This window comes from Ictidomys tridecemlineatus, chromosome 8 (assembly GCF_052094955.1).
Source record: "Ictidomys tridecemlineatus isolate mIctTri1 chromosome 8, mIctTri1.hap1, whole genome shotgun sequence".
NCBI lineage: Eukaryota > Metazoa > Chordata > Mammalia > Rodentia > Sciuridae > Ictidomys > Ictidomys tridecemlineatus.
Window position 1 is genome coordinate 113,465,347 of NC_135484.1, and position 17,653 is coordinate 113,482,999.

Sequence of the window (17,653 nt, forward strand, 5' to 3'; positions counted from 1 at the left end):
CTAACTAAATAAATAAATAATTGGAAGATAACATTTTTAAAAAGTCATTTAAAATAATATCCTTGGGAATAAGCAACAAAAGATTTTGTACAACCTCTACACTGAAAACTAAAAGAGACTGCTAAGGCTTTTTGAATAAATTAAAAAGCTGATTCTAAAACTTATATGTAAACACATAGCCAAAATAATCTTGGGGGGAAAAAAAAGAACAAAGCTGGGAAACATACTATTTGTGATATTTCTTTTGTCAAGGTATGTATGGTACTAACAAAAGGATAAATTAATGGAAAGGAACAGAGATACCTGAAGTCACATGTATACAAATAATTTATGAAAAGAATAAAATTTATAAGAAGAATTTTTTTTTTTTAATTAATGGAAGGGCTGGGACTATGGCTCAGCGGTAGTGCACTTGCCTTGCATGTGTGAGGCAATGGGTTAGATTCTCAGCACCCCATATAAATAAACAAAATAAAGATCTATCAACAACCAAGGGAAAAAATATTTTTTAAAAATGGGAAAAAGTAAGTATTTTCAACAATTAGTGGACAACTGTATATCTATAAGAAAAAAAAAGGACACTTGACCCCTGTATCATATAATACACAAAAATTAATTTTAGATATACCACAAACATAAAGGATAAAAGAAAAAAGTCTGCATGAAAATAGGATATTATTTTATGTCTTGTGAAGGCAGACTTTTTTAGAGAGAAAACAAATCATTACCAAAAGAAAAATTGGTAAATTATATTTCATCTTCAAGATTTTAAACTTTTAGATATCCGAGTTAGAAAACAAGAAGTAAAATTATCTTACTTCACAGATGACAAGATCTTAAAATAGAAAAGTCTAAAGATTACACACATATACACACACAGCTGTTATAACTAATAAGTGATTTCAGGGAACTTTCAAGATACAACATCAACACACAAAAATCAGTCACTTCTACATATTAACAATGAATAATCCCAAAAGGTAATTAAGAAAACAATTCAACATATAATAGTACCAAAAAGAATAAATTAAGGATGTAAAGACCTGTTCACTGAAAATAACAAAACACTGCCAAAAGAAATTAAAGAAGACATAAATAATTGGAAACATCCCATGTTAATGGATTGGAAGAAGTATTACCATTAAGATGACAATACTACCCAAAAATAACCTACAGATTCAATGCAATTCCTATCAAAATCCTAATGGCAGTTTTTGCAGAAAGAGAATATCCCATCCTTAAATTTATATAGAACCAGGAGTAACGACATGTGCCTACAATCCCAGCTCTTCAGGAAGCTGAAGGAAGAGGACCTCTTGAGCCAAGGAGTTGGGAAACCAACCTGAGTAACATAAGAAGACTCCGTCTCAAAAAAGGGTGGGGAGGTGCTGATAATGTAGCAGTGGTAGAGCACTTGCCAGACAGCATGCACTTGAGGCCCTGAGTTTGATCCCCAGCACCATTAAAAAAAAAAGGCGGGGGCGGGGGGTCATATATAATTTCAAGGGACGCTAAGCAGCTAAAAATCTTGAAAATGACAAGCAAATTTGGAGATACACAGGTCCTGATTTCAAAACTACTACAAAGCTCATTAAAACATTATAATACTGGAATAAAGATAGATGCTTGGAACAGGGTCCAGAAATAAATTCTCACATGTATAGTTAAAAGATTTTTGACAAGACCATTAAATAGCGAAAGGACAGTGTTTTCAAGAAATGGTGCTGGGGGAACTGGATATTCACATTCAAAAGAAGGAAGCTGGACACTTACCTAATGCTACATAAAAAATGGCCTAAAGACCTTTGTTTATAATGGGCTAAAACTATAAAACTCTGACAAGAAAACAGAGGCAAAAAGCTTCATGACATTGAATTTAGCAATGATTTCCTATATATAGTAATTAAAGAAAAAAATAGGCAACCTGAGCAGCATTAATATTAAAAACTTCTGTGTATCAAAAAACAAGCAGTAGAGTGAACAAATAAACCACAGAATGGGAGATAATATTTTCAAATAAAATCTGATAAAAGATTAATATCCAGAATATATAAAGAACAATAAAAACCCAATTTTAAAAATGGGAAAGGTGTGAATAGACATTTCTCTAAAAAAGACATTCAAATGGTCCATAACACATGAAAAAAATGCTCAAACAACACTAGTTATTAGGAAAATGCAAATCAACCACTTAGATACCATTGCACATACATTAAGAAGTCTATTATCAGAAAAATGGAAAATAACAGTACTGGTAAGGGTATGGAGAAACTGTAGCCTTCATAAACTGCTAATGGGAATGTAAATTGGTGTAGCTATCATAGAAAACAGTATGACAGTTCCTCAAAACAAACAAACAAACACCTTATGGTCCACCAAAAGAGGGGGGCAATTCCACTTACAAGTGAATCTCAAAAGAACTGAAAGCAGCAACTCAAATAGATACTGGCACACCTATATTCCTAGTGCTACTATGCAAAATATGGGGCTGCAGTTGTGCTCAGTGGTAGAGTGCCTTGCCTAGCATGTGTGAGGCACTGGGTTCGATTTTCAGCACAGCATATAAATAAATGAATAGTGCTATTATGCATAGCAGCTAAAAGGTGGTAACAGCCCCAATGTCTATCAACAGAAGAATGGATAGAGAAAATGTATATCATATAAAAAGGAGTAAAATTCTGCCACATGATGAATTCTGCAACATGATAAATCTTGAAAACATTATGCAAAATAAAATAAATCAGAAACAAAAGGATAAATATTGTATGAATCTATTAAATGAGATACCTAGAATAGGCAACTTCGAAAACACAGGAAGTGTAACAGTGGTTACCAGGGGCTGGAAGAAGGGAAAAATAGGGGCTTTTATTTAATGGATACAGAGCTGCTGTTTAAGATGATGAAAATATTCTAGAAATGTATAGTGGTGATGGCTGCACCACAATTTTAATTTCATTTTATGTTATATATATTTTCCACAATATAAAAAATACTCAGAAAACTAAAAAAGAATTAAATATCTGCTTATAAAAAGATAACATTCAGAAAAGGAATAAGTATCCAGGCACAGTGTGGTACATGCCTATAATTCCAGGAATTGGGGAGGCTGAGGCAGGAGGATTGCAAATTCAAGGCCAGCCTGGGTAACTTAGCAAGACACTGTCTCAAAATAAAAAATAAAAAGGGCTAGGGATATGGCTCAGTGGTAAAGCAACTCTGGGTTCAATCCCTAGCAAACAAAAAAAAAAAAAAAAAGAGAGAGAGAGAAAGACAATTAATAGGCAAACTAGCCAGGAGCAAATGCACAAGGGAGCTGAGGCAGAAGGAATAAGTGTGAGGCTAGACTGGGCAACTCAGCAAGATGATGTCAAAAAATAAAATAAGATGGGGTGTGGCTCAGGGTAGAGCCCCTGGGTTCAACCTCAGGTACCAAAAAGGGGGGCAAGCAATATATTTACCACACACATATTTGACACAGTACCTGTACCCAAAATACATAATTAATCCTACAACTTAAAGACATCCATTTTTAAAAATGTTGAAAAGAGGGGCTAGGGTATAGCTCACAGTACTTGCCTAGAATGCTCAGGGCCCTATGTTCCATCCTCAGCACATACACATAAAAGGCACATGGAAAAGGATTCAACCTCATTCATCTCAGAAACATACATTAAACCACAATGACATAACACAACACCCACTAGAATGGTTAAAATAAAAAAGGCTGACAATACCAAATACTGACAAGGTTGCAGAACAATCAGAACTTCAGACATTGCTGGAAGGAGCATAAATCAGTACAGCCATATTAGAAAACTACATGTCATTTAAAAATCTACCCTGTAGTCTCAGAATTTCTACTCTTGGGCATTTATCCAAGAGAAATGAAAACATTTATCCCTCAAAAGCCTTGTATAAGAATGTTTGTAGAGCTATATTCATAATGGCCCCCAACTGGAAATATCTCAAGTAAACCAACTACCTAAGAATGAATTATGTATATCCACATATTAGAATATTACTCAGCAATAAAAAGAAATTAACATGTGAATGTATCTCAAAAACATTAAGATGAGGAAAAAAAAAAAACAGACACAAGTGAATATTCTATGATTCAATTTATTAAAAGTTGTAGAACAGACAAAACTAATCTATGGTGATAAAAATCAGAAGAGATGTGAGTTTGGATTCAACTCAGAAGGCAACGGAAATATTATCTTAATAGGGATGTAGACTACATGTGTGCATCTTTCAAAATGGATAGAAGTGTCCACTTAAAATCTGCATTTCAATTATAAAATTATATCTCAAATTAAAAAAAAAAAGTGGTTGGTTACAGGGTTGCTTAAACACTATTAAAAGCAGATGGCAGGGCTGGGGATGTGGCTCAAGCGGTAGCGCGCTCATCTGGCGTGCGTGCGGCCCGGGTTCGATCCTCAGCACCACATACCAACAAAGATGTTGTGTCTGCCGAGAACTAAAAAATAAATATTAAAAAAATTCTCTCTATCTCTCTCTCTCTCCTCTCTCACTCTCTCTTTAAAAAAAAAAAAAAAAAAGCAGATGGCAACATGATTTAGGGGGAGAAAAGTGAGAGCCCCAGAGTATTACAGAACGGTACTTCCCTGACTTCCTGGGTCTGTTTCCTCATCTATCACATCCTAAAGTTGAGTGTCTACTGTGGTGCCTAGCATTACTACCAAAATGAAAGGGCTTATGTGGAACTGTGGAGAGTTAAAATATAGGATGATGCTCAAGAAATAACAAAGAGCAGGATAAAGACTTCCTTCCCTCTATGACTCTCCAGGGCCATCTATACCTATCTTCTCTGGGAGACATGGGATCTGACACTTAAATAAGACCTTTCCAACACCTATTAGTCCCCCAGGAGAGCACTTTCTACTGAATCGCTGCTATTATATAATCCTCCAACCTACCTCAAAAAAAAATTTTTTATAAGGCCTGTCCACTCAGAGAACTGAGCCAACTATCACAATCTTAAATTATTACCTCTGACAGGAAGCAGGGAGAATTAAGGATAATTAAAGGAGGTTTTAAAAAAAAATTCAGACCACACACATATGGAACTCATGAACTGGACAAAGTCTGGCATTTCCAAAGCATGCTGTACACCTGCTTTCCACCCAGCTCCTGCCTCCAAGCAGGGAACTTCTCAATGCAACAACATGATGGTCTTTTACTAACAAAAGAGGCTGCTTTCTGCTAGGTTTCACTACCAGGCGCAGGCTCCAGCAGGCAGGCCTACACCAGACATGTACCCACCCACCACCCTTGGGACATGACTTGGGAAGAGAACAAGGATCCTCAAGGTATTCAAAATCCTAAGATACCCAGCAGAGCAGACCCAGATGACAAGGAGCTACCAAGGGCACATCATCAGCCCCTCATTCTCTGGTGTTCCTTAAGACTCCAGTGCTGGTAGCAAAAACAACCGCTGGCTTACCTCTCATTAGACCGGATCATGTAGTCAGTAAATTCATGGTCTCCCTTGATCACCGTCAAAGGGACCACAAGGTTGACATCAGAATCAGTGTTCTGCAGCTGGTTGAGTTTAATATTCACCGAGAAGAGGTAATCCCGCACTTCATCTATGCCCACTTTCAGGCCCTTGCACACAACATACCTGGCAGAAGACACTCTGTCACTCCACTGAGCAAGGGCTTCCTCCCACACATTCCTTTCCCCTAAAACCCTCAGAGAGTCACAAAGTTAAACAGCTTCCCTGTTCAACCTTAAGTCTATGATCAAAGAACAGCACAGACTCTGTGTGCCAATGTTCACCTCAGAACCTTCCCTTTTGTATAAGGCTGTATTTCCATCTCTATGGTGGTATTCCCAACTGCCCTGCAGCAGATGCATGGCCATCACCTCTAGAGTCTGCCAAATTACAGACCTAATGAATGAGACTCTCCAAGGACAGGGCCTAGAAATGTGTATTTTCAACAAGTTACCTCATTATTGTGACTGGCTATGTTTGCTTTCCCTCATGTGGGGGCACTATGTCCCACCTGGGATGCCAGCAGAGCCTATGGTTGGCAGCCTCTTGCCTCTTCCCAGCTTACATCCCTCTTCAAGTGTCCCTAGTATTGGTCCCCTCTCATAGACCAAGCCAAGAAGTTCTCACATACGCATGGAGAATAAGACTTGTGGAGAAGGAGGCAGAGGCTGAACTAGCACAGCTCAGGACCCCTTGGGTCTAAGAATCCTGGCTCCTCATAGTGCTAGTCATTTCTCTAAAGTCAAAGTTTTAACATAGCTTGAGGGGTCCTGCCAGAGAGATGCACCAGCATTTGCTGTTCTGACTTTTAGCCAACAGAAGAAGGCTCACCGCTCTGAGTTGGCAGGACGGCTGGTAATGGGTTTGAAGAGACACACTCGTTCAAAGCAGCAGTAGAGCAGGTAAATGAGTCCCACACTGAATGGTGTGAAGAGGTCAAAGGTTTTGCAAATAAAGTGGCCTCCTAAAACAGAAAGAACACACCAGTGGCAGTCAATGTGTCTCTCTGAGGAGATAGGTGAGGTAGCTACAGGCAATCAAGATGACTAAGAAATGACTCAGATGACTAAGTACCTGGGACCACTAAAAGTCAGAGGCAATTTATGGAAAAGTCAGTATTAGAGGGGACTTTGAGAATTCTATTGTCTTTTCTTCCCTAAATTCATCATTTAGCTACCTGTCACCTGATAAAAAAAGTTTTCTATTATGTTTTTTCTTTTTTTAAACTTCCCAACCAAATCCTGTATATGACTTAATGAGTGCTGGGGTGAGGAGACAGCTGAAAAGTCACCTGTCCGGACAACAGACAGTGCCATGAGGAACTGACACAGCAGCAGTTGCTTGCTGAGGATCTCCTGCAGGTTCTCTTGCCCTTCCACTGAGAAACCCTGAAATGAAAGCACAGGGATCAGGGTGGGAAGAGACAACCAGAACTGAGAACATCATCCTACCTCATCTTCACAGAGACTCTGTTTTCATTGATCTTCACCATCTGACTGATAAAGATACAGCTCAGCATTTAAATTCTTCTGGCAAAGGCACCGAGTACTGGGACCCAGGCCTGACTACTGTACCAGTATCGCTTTCTTGCCCTATCACTCCCAAAGGACAGGACCAAGTCTGCTTTCCCAAGGAAATGGAAAATTTCTAAACCCACATGGGAATCCAGGGAAGAGAAAGGCAGAACAGAGGCAAAATATTAGCTAGTCATGGTTAACCACAAGATGGGAAACGGAATGTCCTGTGAGTCCTAATAAGATCCAGAGAGTAAATATCACCAGAATACTCTGCTTGGGCTCACTGAGCTACCATACCAACCATTGAACAGACCGTGGTCTAGTAAAAGGATAAAGGGATAAAGGTTAGCATAATTCTTAGTCACAGTGATACTCTTTCTTTCTTTCTTTCTCTTTCTCTCTCTCTTTGAACCAAGGACTTGCTGACAATACCTGCTATCCTATCCTAAAACCATGGAGCTTCTTCCCTCCAGCTAGCGCTCTCTGGCTAAGGAAACTTTCTCAAAAAGAAAAAGTTCCTTGTGAGATTCCAGAGCAGGGAGCCAAGACCCCAAGCCCACATAGAAGTAACAAAGGCCAAGGGATGGGGAGAGAGGGGAAAAGATAGTTGTTTAATGGGTACAGAGTTTCAGTTTTGCAAAATGAAAATGTTCTGGATATCTGTTGCACAACAGTATGAAAATACTTAATACTACTGAACTGTAGACTTAAAAACTGGTTAAATGACATATTTTATTTTAGCTGTTTTTTTACAATTAGAAAAAAACAAAAAAGAGGCTGGCCTCCATTAAGCTGGCTCCAGCCAGATGTTGTGTCCCTGGCTCAGTCCTACAAAAGTAACAGCTAAGTGAATCAGAATAAAAAATGTTTAGCAATGTCATCTAGTCTTATAGATGCTTCTCAAAATGCATTCCTGTTGGGCTGGGGGTATCCTTCAGTGGTACGGTGCTCACCTAGCAAGTGCAAGGCCCTGGGTTTGATCCCTAGCACCACCACCAAAAAGGGGCAGGGCAGGCCTATTTATAAGGACAATTAAAAAAACATTCCAGTTATCACACCACAATGGTTGCCTCATGAGCACTATCAGACCCCACAAATGCCCCCCACCCTACTAGCCCAAGTCCCATCTATCCACTATTCCCTGCTATGCATGATGTTTTGGAGAGCCAAGGCATCTTCAGATCTCTTACTGACACCCTGCCTTCCTTCCTTCATTTCCCACCTCACCTCCTGCACAGGTACTGCTCGAGAGGCGCCCCAAGAGCTACAGAGCTTCTTCTCAACTCTAGCCATGTTTTGGAGCAACTGCCACTGTGTCTATCCTTCCTCAGAGTAAGTGATGGCTCACTCCAAAAAGAACTACATCTGGTGTTGGGTCACTGGGTGAGACTTCTGCTGAAGAAAGGTGTGCTCTTATCATCAGGCAGATGTCCACTGACAAAGCCCCTTGAATATTCACTTTAGCCTAGCCACTGACAGAGCTTCCATGGATTCTTCTGAGTGGCTGCCTTTAGTTATATGACTAGTCATTGGTTAACCACAAGATGGGAAACGGAATGCTCTGTGAGTCCTAATAAGAATAGCGGGTATCAGCTTATGAGAGGCTCAGGAGTGGCCACATATAGGCAGCCTGTACCAGGAGCAACCCCAAGGTGACAAAGGATGGCAGCATGCTTCCCATTCAGTTGATTTTTTTCTTACCAGGTCTCACAGCCAATCAAGGTTTCTAAACAAAATGAGATGGGATGTTCCACCTTGCTCCAAGTATACATATCCACATTAACAATCTTCACAAAATCATGGACAATATATACAGAAGAAATAAAAATGCACACCCCTCGTACCTGGATAACGAGCTACCACTTACCATCTCTGGCAGCAGCTTAAGGACCAAACAAAACAACAACAATTGTCAAACTGTCTCTAAATTAACAAATCTTTAATGGATCACTCTATGAAGAGAAGGCCACCTACCCCATCAGCCATCAGAAAGTGCACACCCTTGCGATCTGTGTTATCCAGGACAAAATTCCGAAAAGCACTGATGTTCTCTGGGCGGGTGATATCTCCATCTCCATCAATCCCACCCTCACCTGGCAGGACACAAGAGTCACAATGAGTTCATCTGCCCTGGGACATTCTACAAGCTGGAATATGAGCTCTCTGAGACAGTGAGCACAGGTACCAGGAGAGTCTTGAGACCCAGGGCCTATCCTGCAAAGTTGCCTTACAATGATGGACCAGGAGGAAGACCTAGTCTCTGCTATAATTAACCAGAGTGCAAAAGTAGCTGTCCGGCCAAGAGTCATCATATGAAACAGAGGCCCTTCCTCTTCAATACCCCAACTTGTAGTTAAAGCATCCATGCCCCAAAACCAATACCAACTTTTTATAAAGGATTGCTGTGGGGCTGCTGAGCTGTGCACTCCACACCTGGAACACAGGGCCAAAGATGGGTGTGCAGTTTGTACTTGTTAATAACCCTGCCAGTTTTCAGTCTTAGGCAGTTTCATTATTTCCTGTCATCACAAGAGAATAGTGCTCTTGTAAGGAAGGATTAATATGGCTTTGATGACAGTTTACCTAGCAAAGTGCTTAACCTGTGTTTTGCAGGCTGGGGACAGTTCGAAGGGCACCAAGACCCTCATTACAAGGACTGTGAACCCCAGGCCAAGAGATCTAGGAAAGAACACACTGTGTGTAGATAACAACTGCTTCTGGTCTGAAGCACTGCATGTGGGCTTCCCCTCAGACCACCTCTCACCCTCCCTGCTCAGTGTCCCTACCATAGTAGGGCTCGAAGAGCTCACTGGAGGCTGAGTAGAAGTCCTCCAGCTTGAAGTCGTTAGGGCCCTTCAGTGTCATCCCAAAGCCCTTTGCATGCCACTTCTTCCTCCACAGCACATACTCTGAGAAGCCACCTGGGCCTGCACAGACGTCAGCAAAGTACAGAAGCTCGGCTTCCCGATCCTTCACCAGTGGCTTCTGCAAAGGGAAATAAAACACAGGGAGAAAGGGAAAAAAGATGGCTCACTGAGGAACAGGAAAAAGGACACAGGGGAAAGTAAGCCTTTTAGCAAGTATAATCCAGAGCCTCCCCCAGGGCCACAACATCCAGGATGTGGATCCTCTGTGATTATCACCACCTGGAGTGACCCAGCCCACTCCCAAAATACCCCAAATGCCTTTCATACACTAGGGCTAGTTCAATAATAAAACATTCTAAAAAAACATCTCTGTACATATCTGAATGGCATTTTTATTTCTCAGGGCTTATCCAAACCATACCCTGCCATTCATGATTTCTACTGAATAGAAATATTCTGCCAAGTTAGTGCAGAGTTCCTGTATTTCACCCAGTTGCCAGTTTCGTTAATATATAACCATGACAAATATGTCAAAACTAAGAAACTCTCATTGCTATGTTACTATTAAAAATAAATTCCAAGCCAGGAGGCATAGTGGTGCATGCCTATAATCCCAGTAGCCCCAGAGGCTGAGGCAGGAGGATCGCAGGTTCAAAGCCAGCCTCAGCAACAGCAAGGTGCTAAGCAACTCAGTGAGACCCTATCTCTAAATAAAATACAAAATAGGGCTGGGGATGTGACTGAGTGGTCAAGTACCCCTGAGTTCGATGCCCAGTGCCCCAAACAATAAAAAATAAATAAACTTCAGGGCTAGGAATTTAGTTCAATGATAGTTCAATTGTCTCTCAAATTTGAAGCCCTGGGTTCCACCCCAGCATCACAAAGGAAAAAACTAGGATTGGGGTCGTGGCTCAGTAGTTGAGTGCTTGCCTCACATGTATGAGGAGCTGGGTTTGATTCTCAGCACCACATATAAATAAATGAATAAAATAAAGGTCTATCAACAACTAAAAATACATTTAAAAAAAGTAAACTCCAAAGTTTATTCAGAGTTCACTAGCATCCTCTTTCTGTTCCACAATCCAACACAAGACACCACATCACACTTGTCTGCTGCTTTGTACTCCCTTCCTTCTCCTGCCTTTGCCCAGTTCTAGGTGGGGGACCCAAAAGCACAGCACCATGGGAAGCTGGCAAGGTAAGACAGTTGGCACAGCAATGGCAGCTTCCACGCAGCCCAAAGCACCCTCTACCACACGCCTGACTAAACCACAGTCATCATTTGAATTTTTATTTGATTACATTTTTGGCCCTTCAAGTACCTTTCTCTCTTAACCTCAAATTGATGCGGATCCACCACTGCTCCACACTGTGTTGTTTATATTTCTCTTGGATGCTCTCATCAACCTTTGAGCCCTAGTTGGTGAATTCTACCCTCTCAGCAGAAGATGGACTATCTGCACTGTGACATGAGGGTGAGTTCTGGAATGGGTGACCGAGAGGGCTATGGTTGGCTTTGAAGGGGCCTCAAGCCCTCAGCCTTCCTTTTCCACAGACTGGCAGGGCCAAGCACTTGTCCAGAGTTCTGCAACCGCCTGATAAAGATCGGAATCCAGTCACTTCCAGATGACAAGGGCCTTGCCTCTGATGAGAGCTCTCTAGCTTTATCAAAACAGTGGAAAAGTCTCTGGAGAAATGACTTCAGTTAAAAATAAACTTCGTCATCCTGTGACAAGCCCCCTTGGGCATGCTGGGACATATCAGTCCTTTCCCCTATTCCTCATTACTCCTCCCCAGTGTTCTTTGTTCCTGAGCCATTAATTATTCATATTTTTGGATTATATTCATTTGCACACTCAAAGAAAGAATTAATGGCATTTACCAAGAACATTCTGTAGCACCTTCCATTCAGCACAGTGCTGATGAAGCAGAGGTCACAAGTTCAAGCCCTGCCTACACTGCAAAGATGGAAAACAATGTTCCTCACCACTGGCTGTGCCTCAGCCCAGGCTCCGGCCTCCCTGGGTGAACTACTGAGCCAAAGATTGGGGAAAAGAAGGGCAATGACTCAATAAGAGCATCTCAACTCTTACAAGGTGTCCTACACACGACCTCACTCTATGATTTCAAAACGAGTGGCCCTCGCAACCATGGCCAGGAGTCTGTGCATAGAAAGGACAGCTGGGGGTCTCAGCTCTACTTACTGGCTGTGTAGTCAGAGCAAGACCACAATTTAAACCTTTAAACTCAAGGTTTAAACACAATTTAAACCTTCCTCAACTATAAATCAAGATTAATGTAGGCATTTCCCAAGGCTGTTGTAGGTTAAATAAATCACCGCAAAGACTTTTCTCAAACTGTAAAATATTCAACAAATAAAAGATGACACTATACTCAACTGGATCAACTTCTTTGGAGTCAAAACTCTTATCCTTTTTTTCTATGCCAAGTGCAGCATTCTAATTTCCTCTAAGACAGGACTGAAACGTAAAGATCCACATTCAGTTTTTGTCTTCTGTCACACTTCACAATGTTTTTTTGTTTTGTTTTGTTTTGTTTTACCTCAACAACATCTCCTGGCACAAGAATCCCTCACATAATACAGTAGATTGTAACATGCTTCCATGTACTCCAACCAAGGGTCTAAATTCCCTTCTTTCCCTTGTTTCTTCCAATTCTTTTTTTTTTTAACATTTATTTATTTATGTATCTTTAGTTTTAGGCAGACACGTTATTTTGTTTTATGTGGTGCTGAGGATAGAACCCATTGCCTCTTGCATGCTAGGTGAGCGCTCTACCAATGAGCCACAGCCCCAGCCCCTTTCTAATTCTTATTTACAATTTTTTTTCTCCTCTAGTCCCTTTGCTCCCTTTACCATAACCTGTAGCACCAGAGACCTATTTGAAAACCCAGATTCCTGCCCCTGCCTCCCACCCTCTCCACACTCCCCTGTCAAGTTCTCTGATTCTTAGTCTGTAATTGTCTAATTCAAGAGCCACAAAGCAAGTCCCTAGCAAGCCTGGGTGTGTGCTGGGCCTCCTGCCACTCCCACCTCTGCTGGGGACTGGTCTGGTGTCTCTGGCTGCCTGAAAAACAACCAAGCCTGCTGGGCTTGGCTGTCACTGGGTCCTCAGGGAAAAACAGAGATGAAAAGAAAAAAGAAAATACTAAGGGCTCAGGAAAAAAATCACTTTCTATAGTAGAGTGTAGAGAAACATCTCTGAAAGGGCAATTCTCCATGGCCCCTAACAATCAATTCGGGTCAAGAAGCTGCCTAAAGCGTTACAAACACAGCTGCCCTTTCCTATATAACTACCATCTCCACCCTCAACCTGAATGGTACAATCCTGGTGCCTACTTCATTTTCATGACAGCAAAAGACAATAACCAGATACCAGCTGCTGGAGGCGTTTACATTTAAAAGCCCAAAATGACACTGTGACTTCCCATCAGCTTAACAGAGTTCCTCTGCCAGGCAGGGGTTTAAAGGAAATCATTGGGAGCTCAGAAAATTAAATCAACATTATATCAACCTAATTTTCTCAAGATGCTAATTCCAAGAGCCCATTTGTACTGCCTGCTGGTCCTGGAAAATGGGGAGGGAGCCCTGGGAGAAAAAATGAGTAAAGGCTAGAGGGGTCTGCATGCCAGTTTTGACAGCATGACGGAAGTAGTTAGGCAGGTAGAGCTGAAACATTAAGGAACTTGAAATAAGTTTCTTTAGCCCAAGGGTAATAAGGGGGTCTAGCAGAACTCAGGTAAGTGAAGCAGAAACAGGTTTGGGGGCAGCTGGCTCCTGGCCCTGTTACTGTCAAAGAAAACTAACTTTCTAGGACTGAGGGAAAATGCTTTGAAACTGAAGAGAATTCTAGAATGAGGTTTCCTTTTTCGTTTCTCTATCATTATGGAACGTCAACATTCATAGAAACGACAGGGAGCAGAGGAGAAAATCATTTTGCTCTACCACTTCTTTTTTTTAAATTTTTTTAGTTATACATGGACACAATATCTTTATTTTGTTTATTTATTTTTATGTGGCGCTGAAGCTCAAACCCAGTGCCTCACATGTACAAGACAAGCGCTTTGCCATTGAGTCACAACCCCAGCCCTCTACCACTTCTTGAAAAGGTCTTGTTCAGAGAGGCAGAAAGTGGCCCTGTTACAGAGCTTGGTGCTAGAACAGATCTTAAGAGCCTTCTGGTATACTGGGGCACTCCTGGGACCATAGAAGCACTATGGGTCTGTATCTGGAGAGCTCAAAGCAAAACATGACTGTATTACACAGCAGGAATATTCTCCTAACACTGAACAAATGGCAATTTTTGAGTTACTGAAGCTTAAGTCCACCCAGCACCATGAATTCTCACCCCATAAGAGTCCCGGGGATTTGTAAACATGTGATCAAACACAAAATCCATGTTAGCCATCTTCATCGCTGCCCTGCAACAAAGCAAGATAGAAAAGTACAACTCAGTTCCAAATGTATGAAAAACCGAGGTTCAAATGAAAGGTGGAGCAGGGCCTGTCAGGGGAGGTAGGGGAAAGGTCAGCAAACCTGTTAAGGAAGAAGACTCCTCGGATCATCTCGTAGGGATTGGCCCGGGTCCGAGCTCGCCGCATCTCCTCCCCATCCAGGACATCAAACACACTCTGCCCAAAAAGAATCAAAACCTCCAGGTAAGTGTCATCCTGGCCCCTCTGGGACAGGACAGTGGTGGTGCCTGACTCAGGCCTTCCAGGAGATAGACTGCCATTGTATCTTAGCTCTGAAATGACGAATTGTGTGACCCTAAACAAGTTGCTTAATTATTCTGACCCTCAAATACCTCACCTGTAAAGGGCAAAAAAACAAATTGAAGCTGGCATCTGACACATGTTAAATAGTATGTGTGGCTACACGCAGAACCACCTCTTGGTACTGCTAATCCCCACAGCAAATCCAAAAGAGATGATATTCAGGCTCACGTGACTAGGGGTCACTTAGAAGGGAAACAAACCAAGAACAGGGTTTTTTGAGGGCACCAACACTACACTAGAGATCCCTTCTCCCTTTTAGCTCCCCTCTGCAGTCTTCTCTCTGGAAACTGACATCCTTACTTCACTTGCAGCTCAGTCACCTCATGGGGATATTCCCTATATGTCTGCCAAAAAATAAGCTCTGTGTGGCCTCTGTCCCTCTTCAACCCATTTCCTCCCTGGAGTTTCCCTGCCTCATTCTACCCCAGACATGTGCTTCCTGATTCCAATCAGGACAAAAAGCATCCAGAGGAGGCCAGCATTGAGCTGGGTGCTTCACATCCACTGTTTCATAACTCCAGCTCTCATAAGCACCCACAAAGGTATTTTCTACCCAGTTTATAGATGAGGAAATAAAAAAGATGCTGAGGCAACTGGCCCAATATCACAAAGCAAAAGAGTTGTACAATTAGGTTTGAATCCAGGTTTATTTGATGCTAAAAATGATCCCAAGCTTTTTGCTATACCAGGCCTCCTCAGGATTACAATGAACTGATCCATTATGGTCAAGTGAATTCTTTCCTAACTACTGACCACAGAGATGGCACAGAGACAGCAAGATAGTCACTAGGGGAAAAAAAAAAAAGACATTTTGGAGATATATACCAGGCTACGTATCTGATCTATGGGAAAAATCTTAAATTCAATCCCCCCACAAATGACCAAAAAGAAAACTGGACAAGTCTGGCCAATCACTTCACAGAAGATTTTCATGTTTGGCTCTAGCCACAAGTCTTACCTTACACTGCAACATACTGTGAAGCAGCTCTTCTCCACAAAACTCTGTTTCGTCTTCAATAATCATCTTTCTCTACAGGGAAAAGAAACAATAAATAATGACCAAGTGTGACTGAGGGGGGGAGAATGGAGAAATTAGGGTTCCAAGTGAGCAGAGCAAGAAGGGGCTTGAGTCCCTGCCAAGAAACATCAATCCCTGAGGAGTGAGAAAGACACAATCCTAAATCCCTCTGGCTGTCCTCCAGATGGCTGTGAGATGAAGCAATCCCCTGGGAGCTCTGAGTGGAGCACCATATGGATACCAGACTCACGAATGCTGAGGCCGGGAAAAGCAAACAGGAAGGAGACAGGCAAGCTGCCTGCCCCTGGAGCACATAGGTAAAAGGATGGGGAGTGCCCCAAGTGACAGAGGCCTGTCCTTCAACCAGGAAGCCTCTCGCTCTCAGATGAGTACAACTGCTTGATCCCAGGCCCCTGGCCCAGTAGTATTAGAGAAAATAAAGGCTCAGGGCTTCAGGTGGAGTTCAGGGGTACAGTGCTTACTAGCATGTGCAAGGTCCTAGGTTCAATCCCCAGCACCCCAAAATCATTTTTAAAAAATAATTGAGGACTCCAAGCTGGGAACGGTGGCATACGTCTGAATCCCAGTGGCTTGGGAGGCTGAGGAAGGAGGACCACAAATTCAAAGCCAGCCTCAGCAAAAGCGAGGCGCGAAGCAACTCAGTGAGACTCTGTCTCTAAATAAAATACAAAATAGGGCTGGGGATGTGGCTCAGTAGTTGAGTGCCTCTGAGTTCAATCCCCAGTACCAAAACAAACAAACAAAAACAAACAAACAAAAAAATCATTGAGGATTCCAAAGAGTTTTGTTTATGTGAATTATGCAGATATCAATGTTTATTAATAGAAATTAAAACTAAGATTTTTGATGCTTCTTAATTCAATGTAAAGGAAAACTATGTTAACAGAAATTATTTTATGAAAAATAACCATATTTCAAAAAAAATTTAGCAAGGAGGATAGTTTTATTTTTCAGTTTTGTAAATCTCTTCAACATCTGGCTTACTAGAAGAAGGCTAAGTTCTTTTCCTTGATTTTGTATTTTGATCATTTTTTTCACCAATAAATTGTAACATCACATGTCAAAGTTTCTGAAAAACTCCACTGGTCACCTGTGAATCTATGAGAGTAAAGGGGAAAATAACTTTTCAAATCATTATGAAGATAATTTTGACCTTGTGAACTCCCTGAAAGGGTCTCAGAGATCCCCAGGGGCCTCCACACTTAGAGAACTACTCTCTAGATCACACTGATTTGGTAGCCAACTTTATTCTTAAGATTTTCTAGAATAGGATTAGAGAAATTCCTCCTGTACTAATTCCATGATTACTTTCTGAAGATAGGGACAATATCCTTCATTTACCTGGAATGGTGCCCAGCAGTGACCAGAATATACAAATACACAATAAATCACTCCATAAGGCATCCGTAAGGAAGAGAGAGAGGTTACTCATTTTGTCTGCCTGTTAAGTTCAATGACTAGGAGAAAAAAAAAAAAATCTGTCCGCTACCTCTCCAAGGTGCAGATTTATAAAGCCCTCGATAAACCCTCTTAACAGTTTTATTCCTTCCATAATGGTCAAATTTTTCTTAAAACTGTAAGTATACATATAACACGACTCAAGAAGGAGAAAAGTTAGGAGAGGCTAAATATTAGGGTACATTTTATTGACATCCTACCTTTCCCACAACCATCCAATCACTCATTTCTTGAGTATCAGGAATTTCAGTGGTGCACTCAGGGAACCATGACACCTGCTCACAGGCACTGGGCTATGAACAAAAGAGAAGCAAATAAGTCGGGTAAGACAGATCCTTGGGGCTCCACCCCAAGTCTCCAGGACTTCCCCAAAACAATCCAGAGGGACTCAGACTGAAAAGGCTCCAAGTTGCTGAAGCCAAATGCAGTGGTCAGACATGAGAAGGGAAAACCAAA

At 41.6% G+C, this 17,653-nt stretch overlaps 1 protein-coding gene and 1 long non-coding RNA gene across 2 annotated transcripts in view; one reads left to right on the forward strand and one right to left on the reverse strand.

Moving 5' to 3' along the window:
- The window catches only part of Cmtr1 (cap methyltransferase 1), a 48,680-nt gene that overhangs the window by 14,162 nt on the left and 16,865 nt on the right, over nt 1-17,653 (reverse strand). The window contains exons 5-13 of the mRNA XM_005318739.5: nt 17,398-17,490; nt 15,659-15,730; nt 14,459-14,553; nt 14,271-14,343; nt 9,822-10,020; nt 9,010-9,128; nt 6,810-6,906; nt 6,350-6,482; nt 5,465-5,644 (exon numbers count right to left, since the gene is read on the reverse strand). Coding sequence (XP_005318796.1) covers nt 5,465-5,644; nt 6,350-6,482; nt 6,810-6,906; nt 9,010-9,128; nt 9,822-10,020; nt 14,271-14,343; nt 14,459-14,553; nt 15,659-15,730; nt 17,398-17,490 — 1,061 coding nt within the window. The remainder of the gene's footprint in view (nt 1-5,464; nt 5,645-6,349; nt 6,483-6,809; nt 6,907-9,009; nt 9,129-9,821; nt 10,021-14,270; nt 14,344-14,458; nt 14,554-15,658; nt 15,731-17,397; nt 17,491-17,653) is intronic.
- On the forward strand, nt 7,748-12,295 carry LOC144366224 (uncharacterized). Its single transcript, XR_013425203.1, has 2 exons — nt 7,748-8,367; nt 8,740-12,295. It is a non-coding gene; the product is annotated as an uncharacterized LOC144366224 (long non-coding RNA).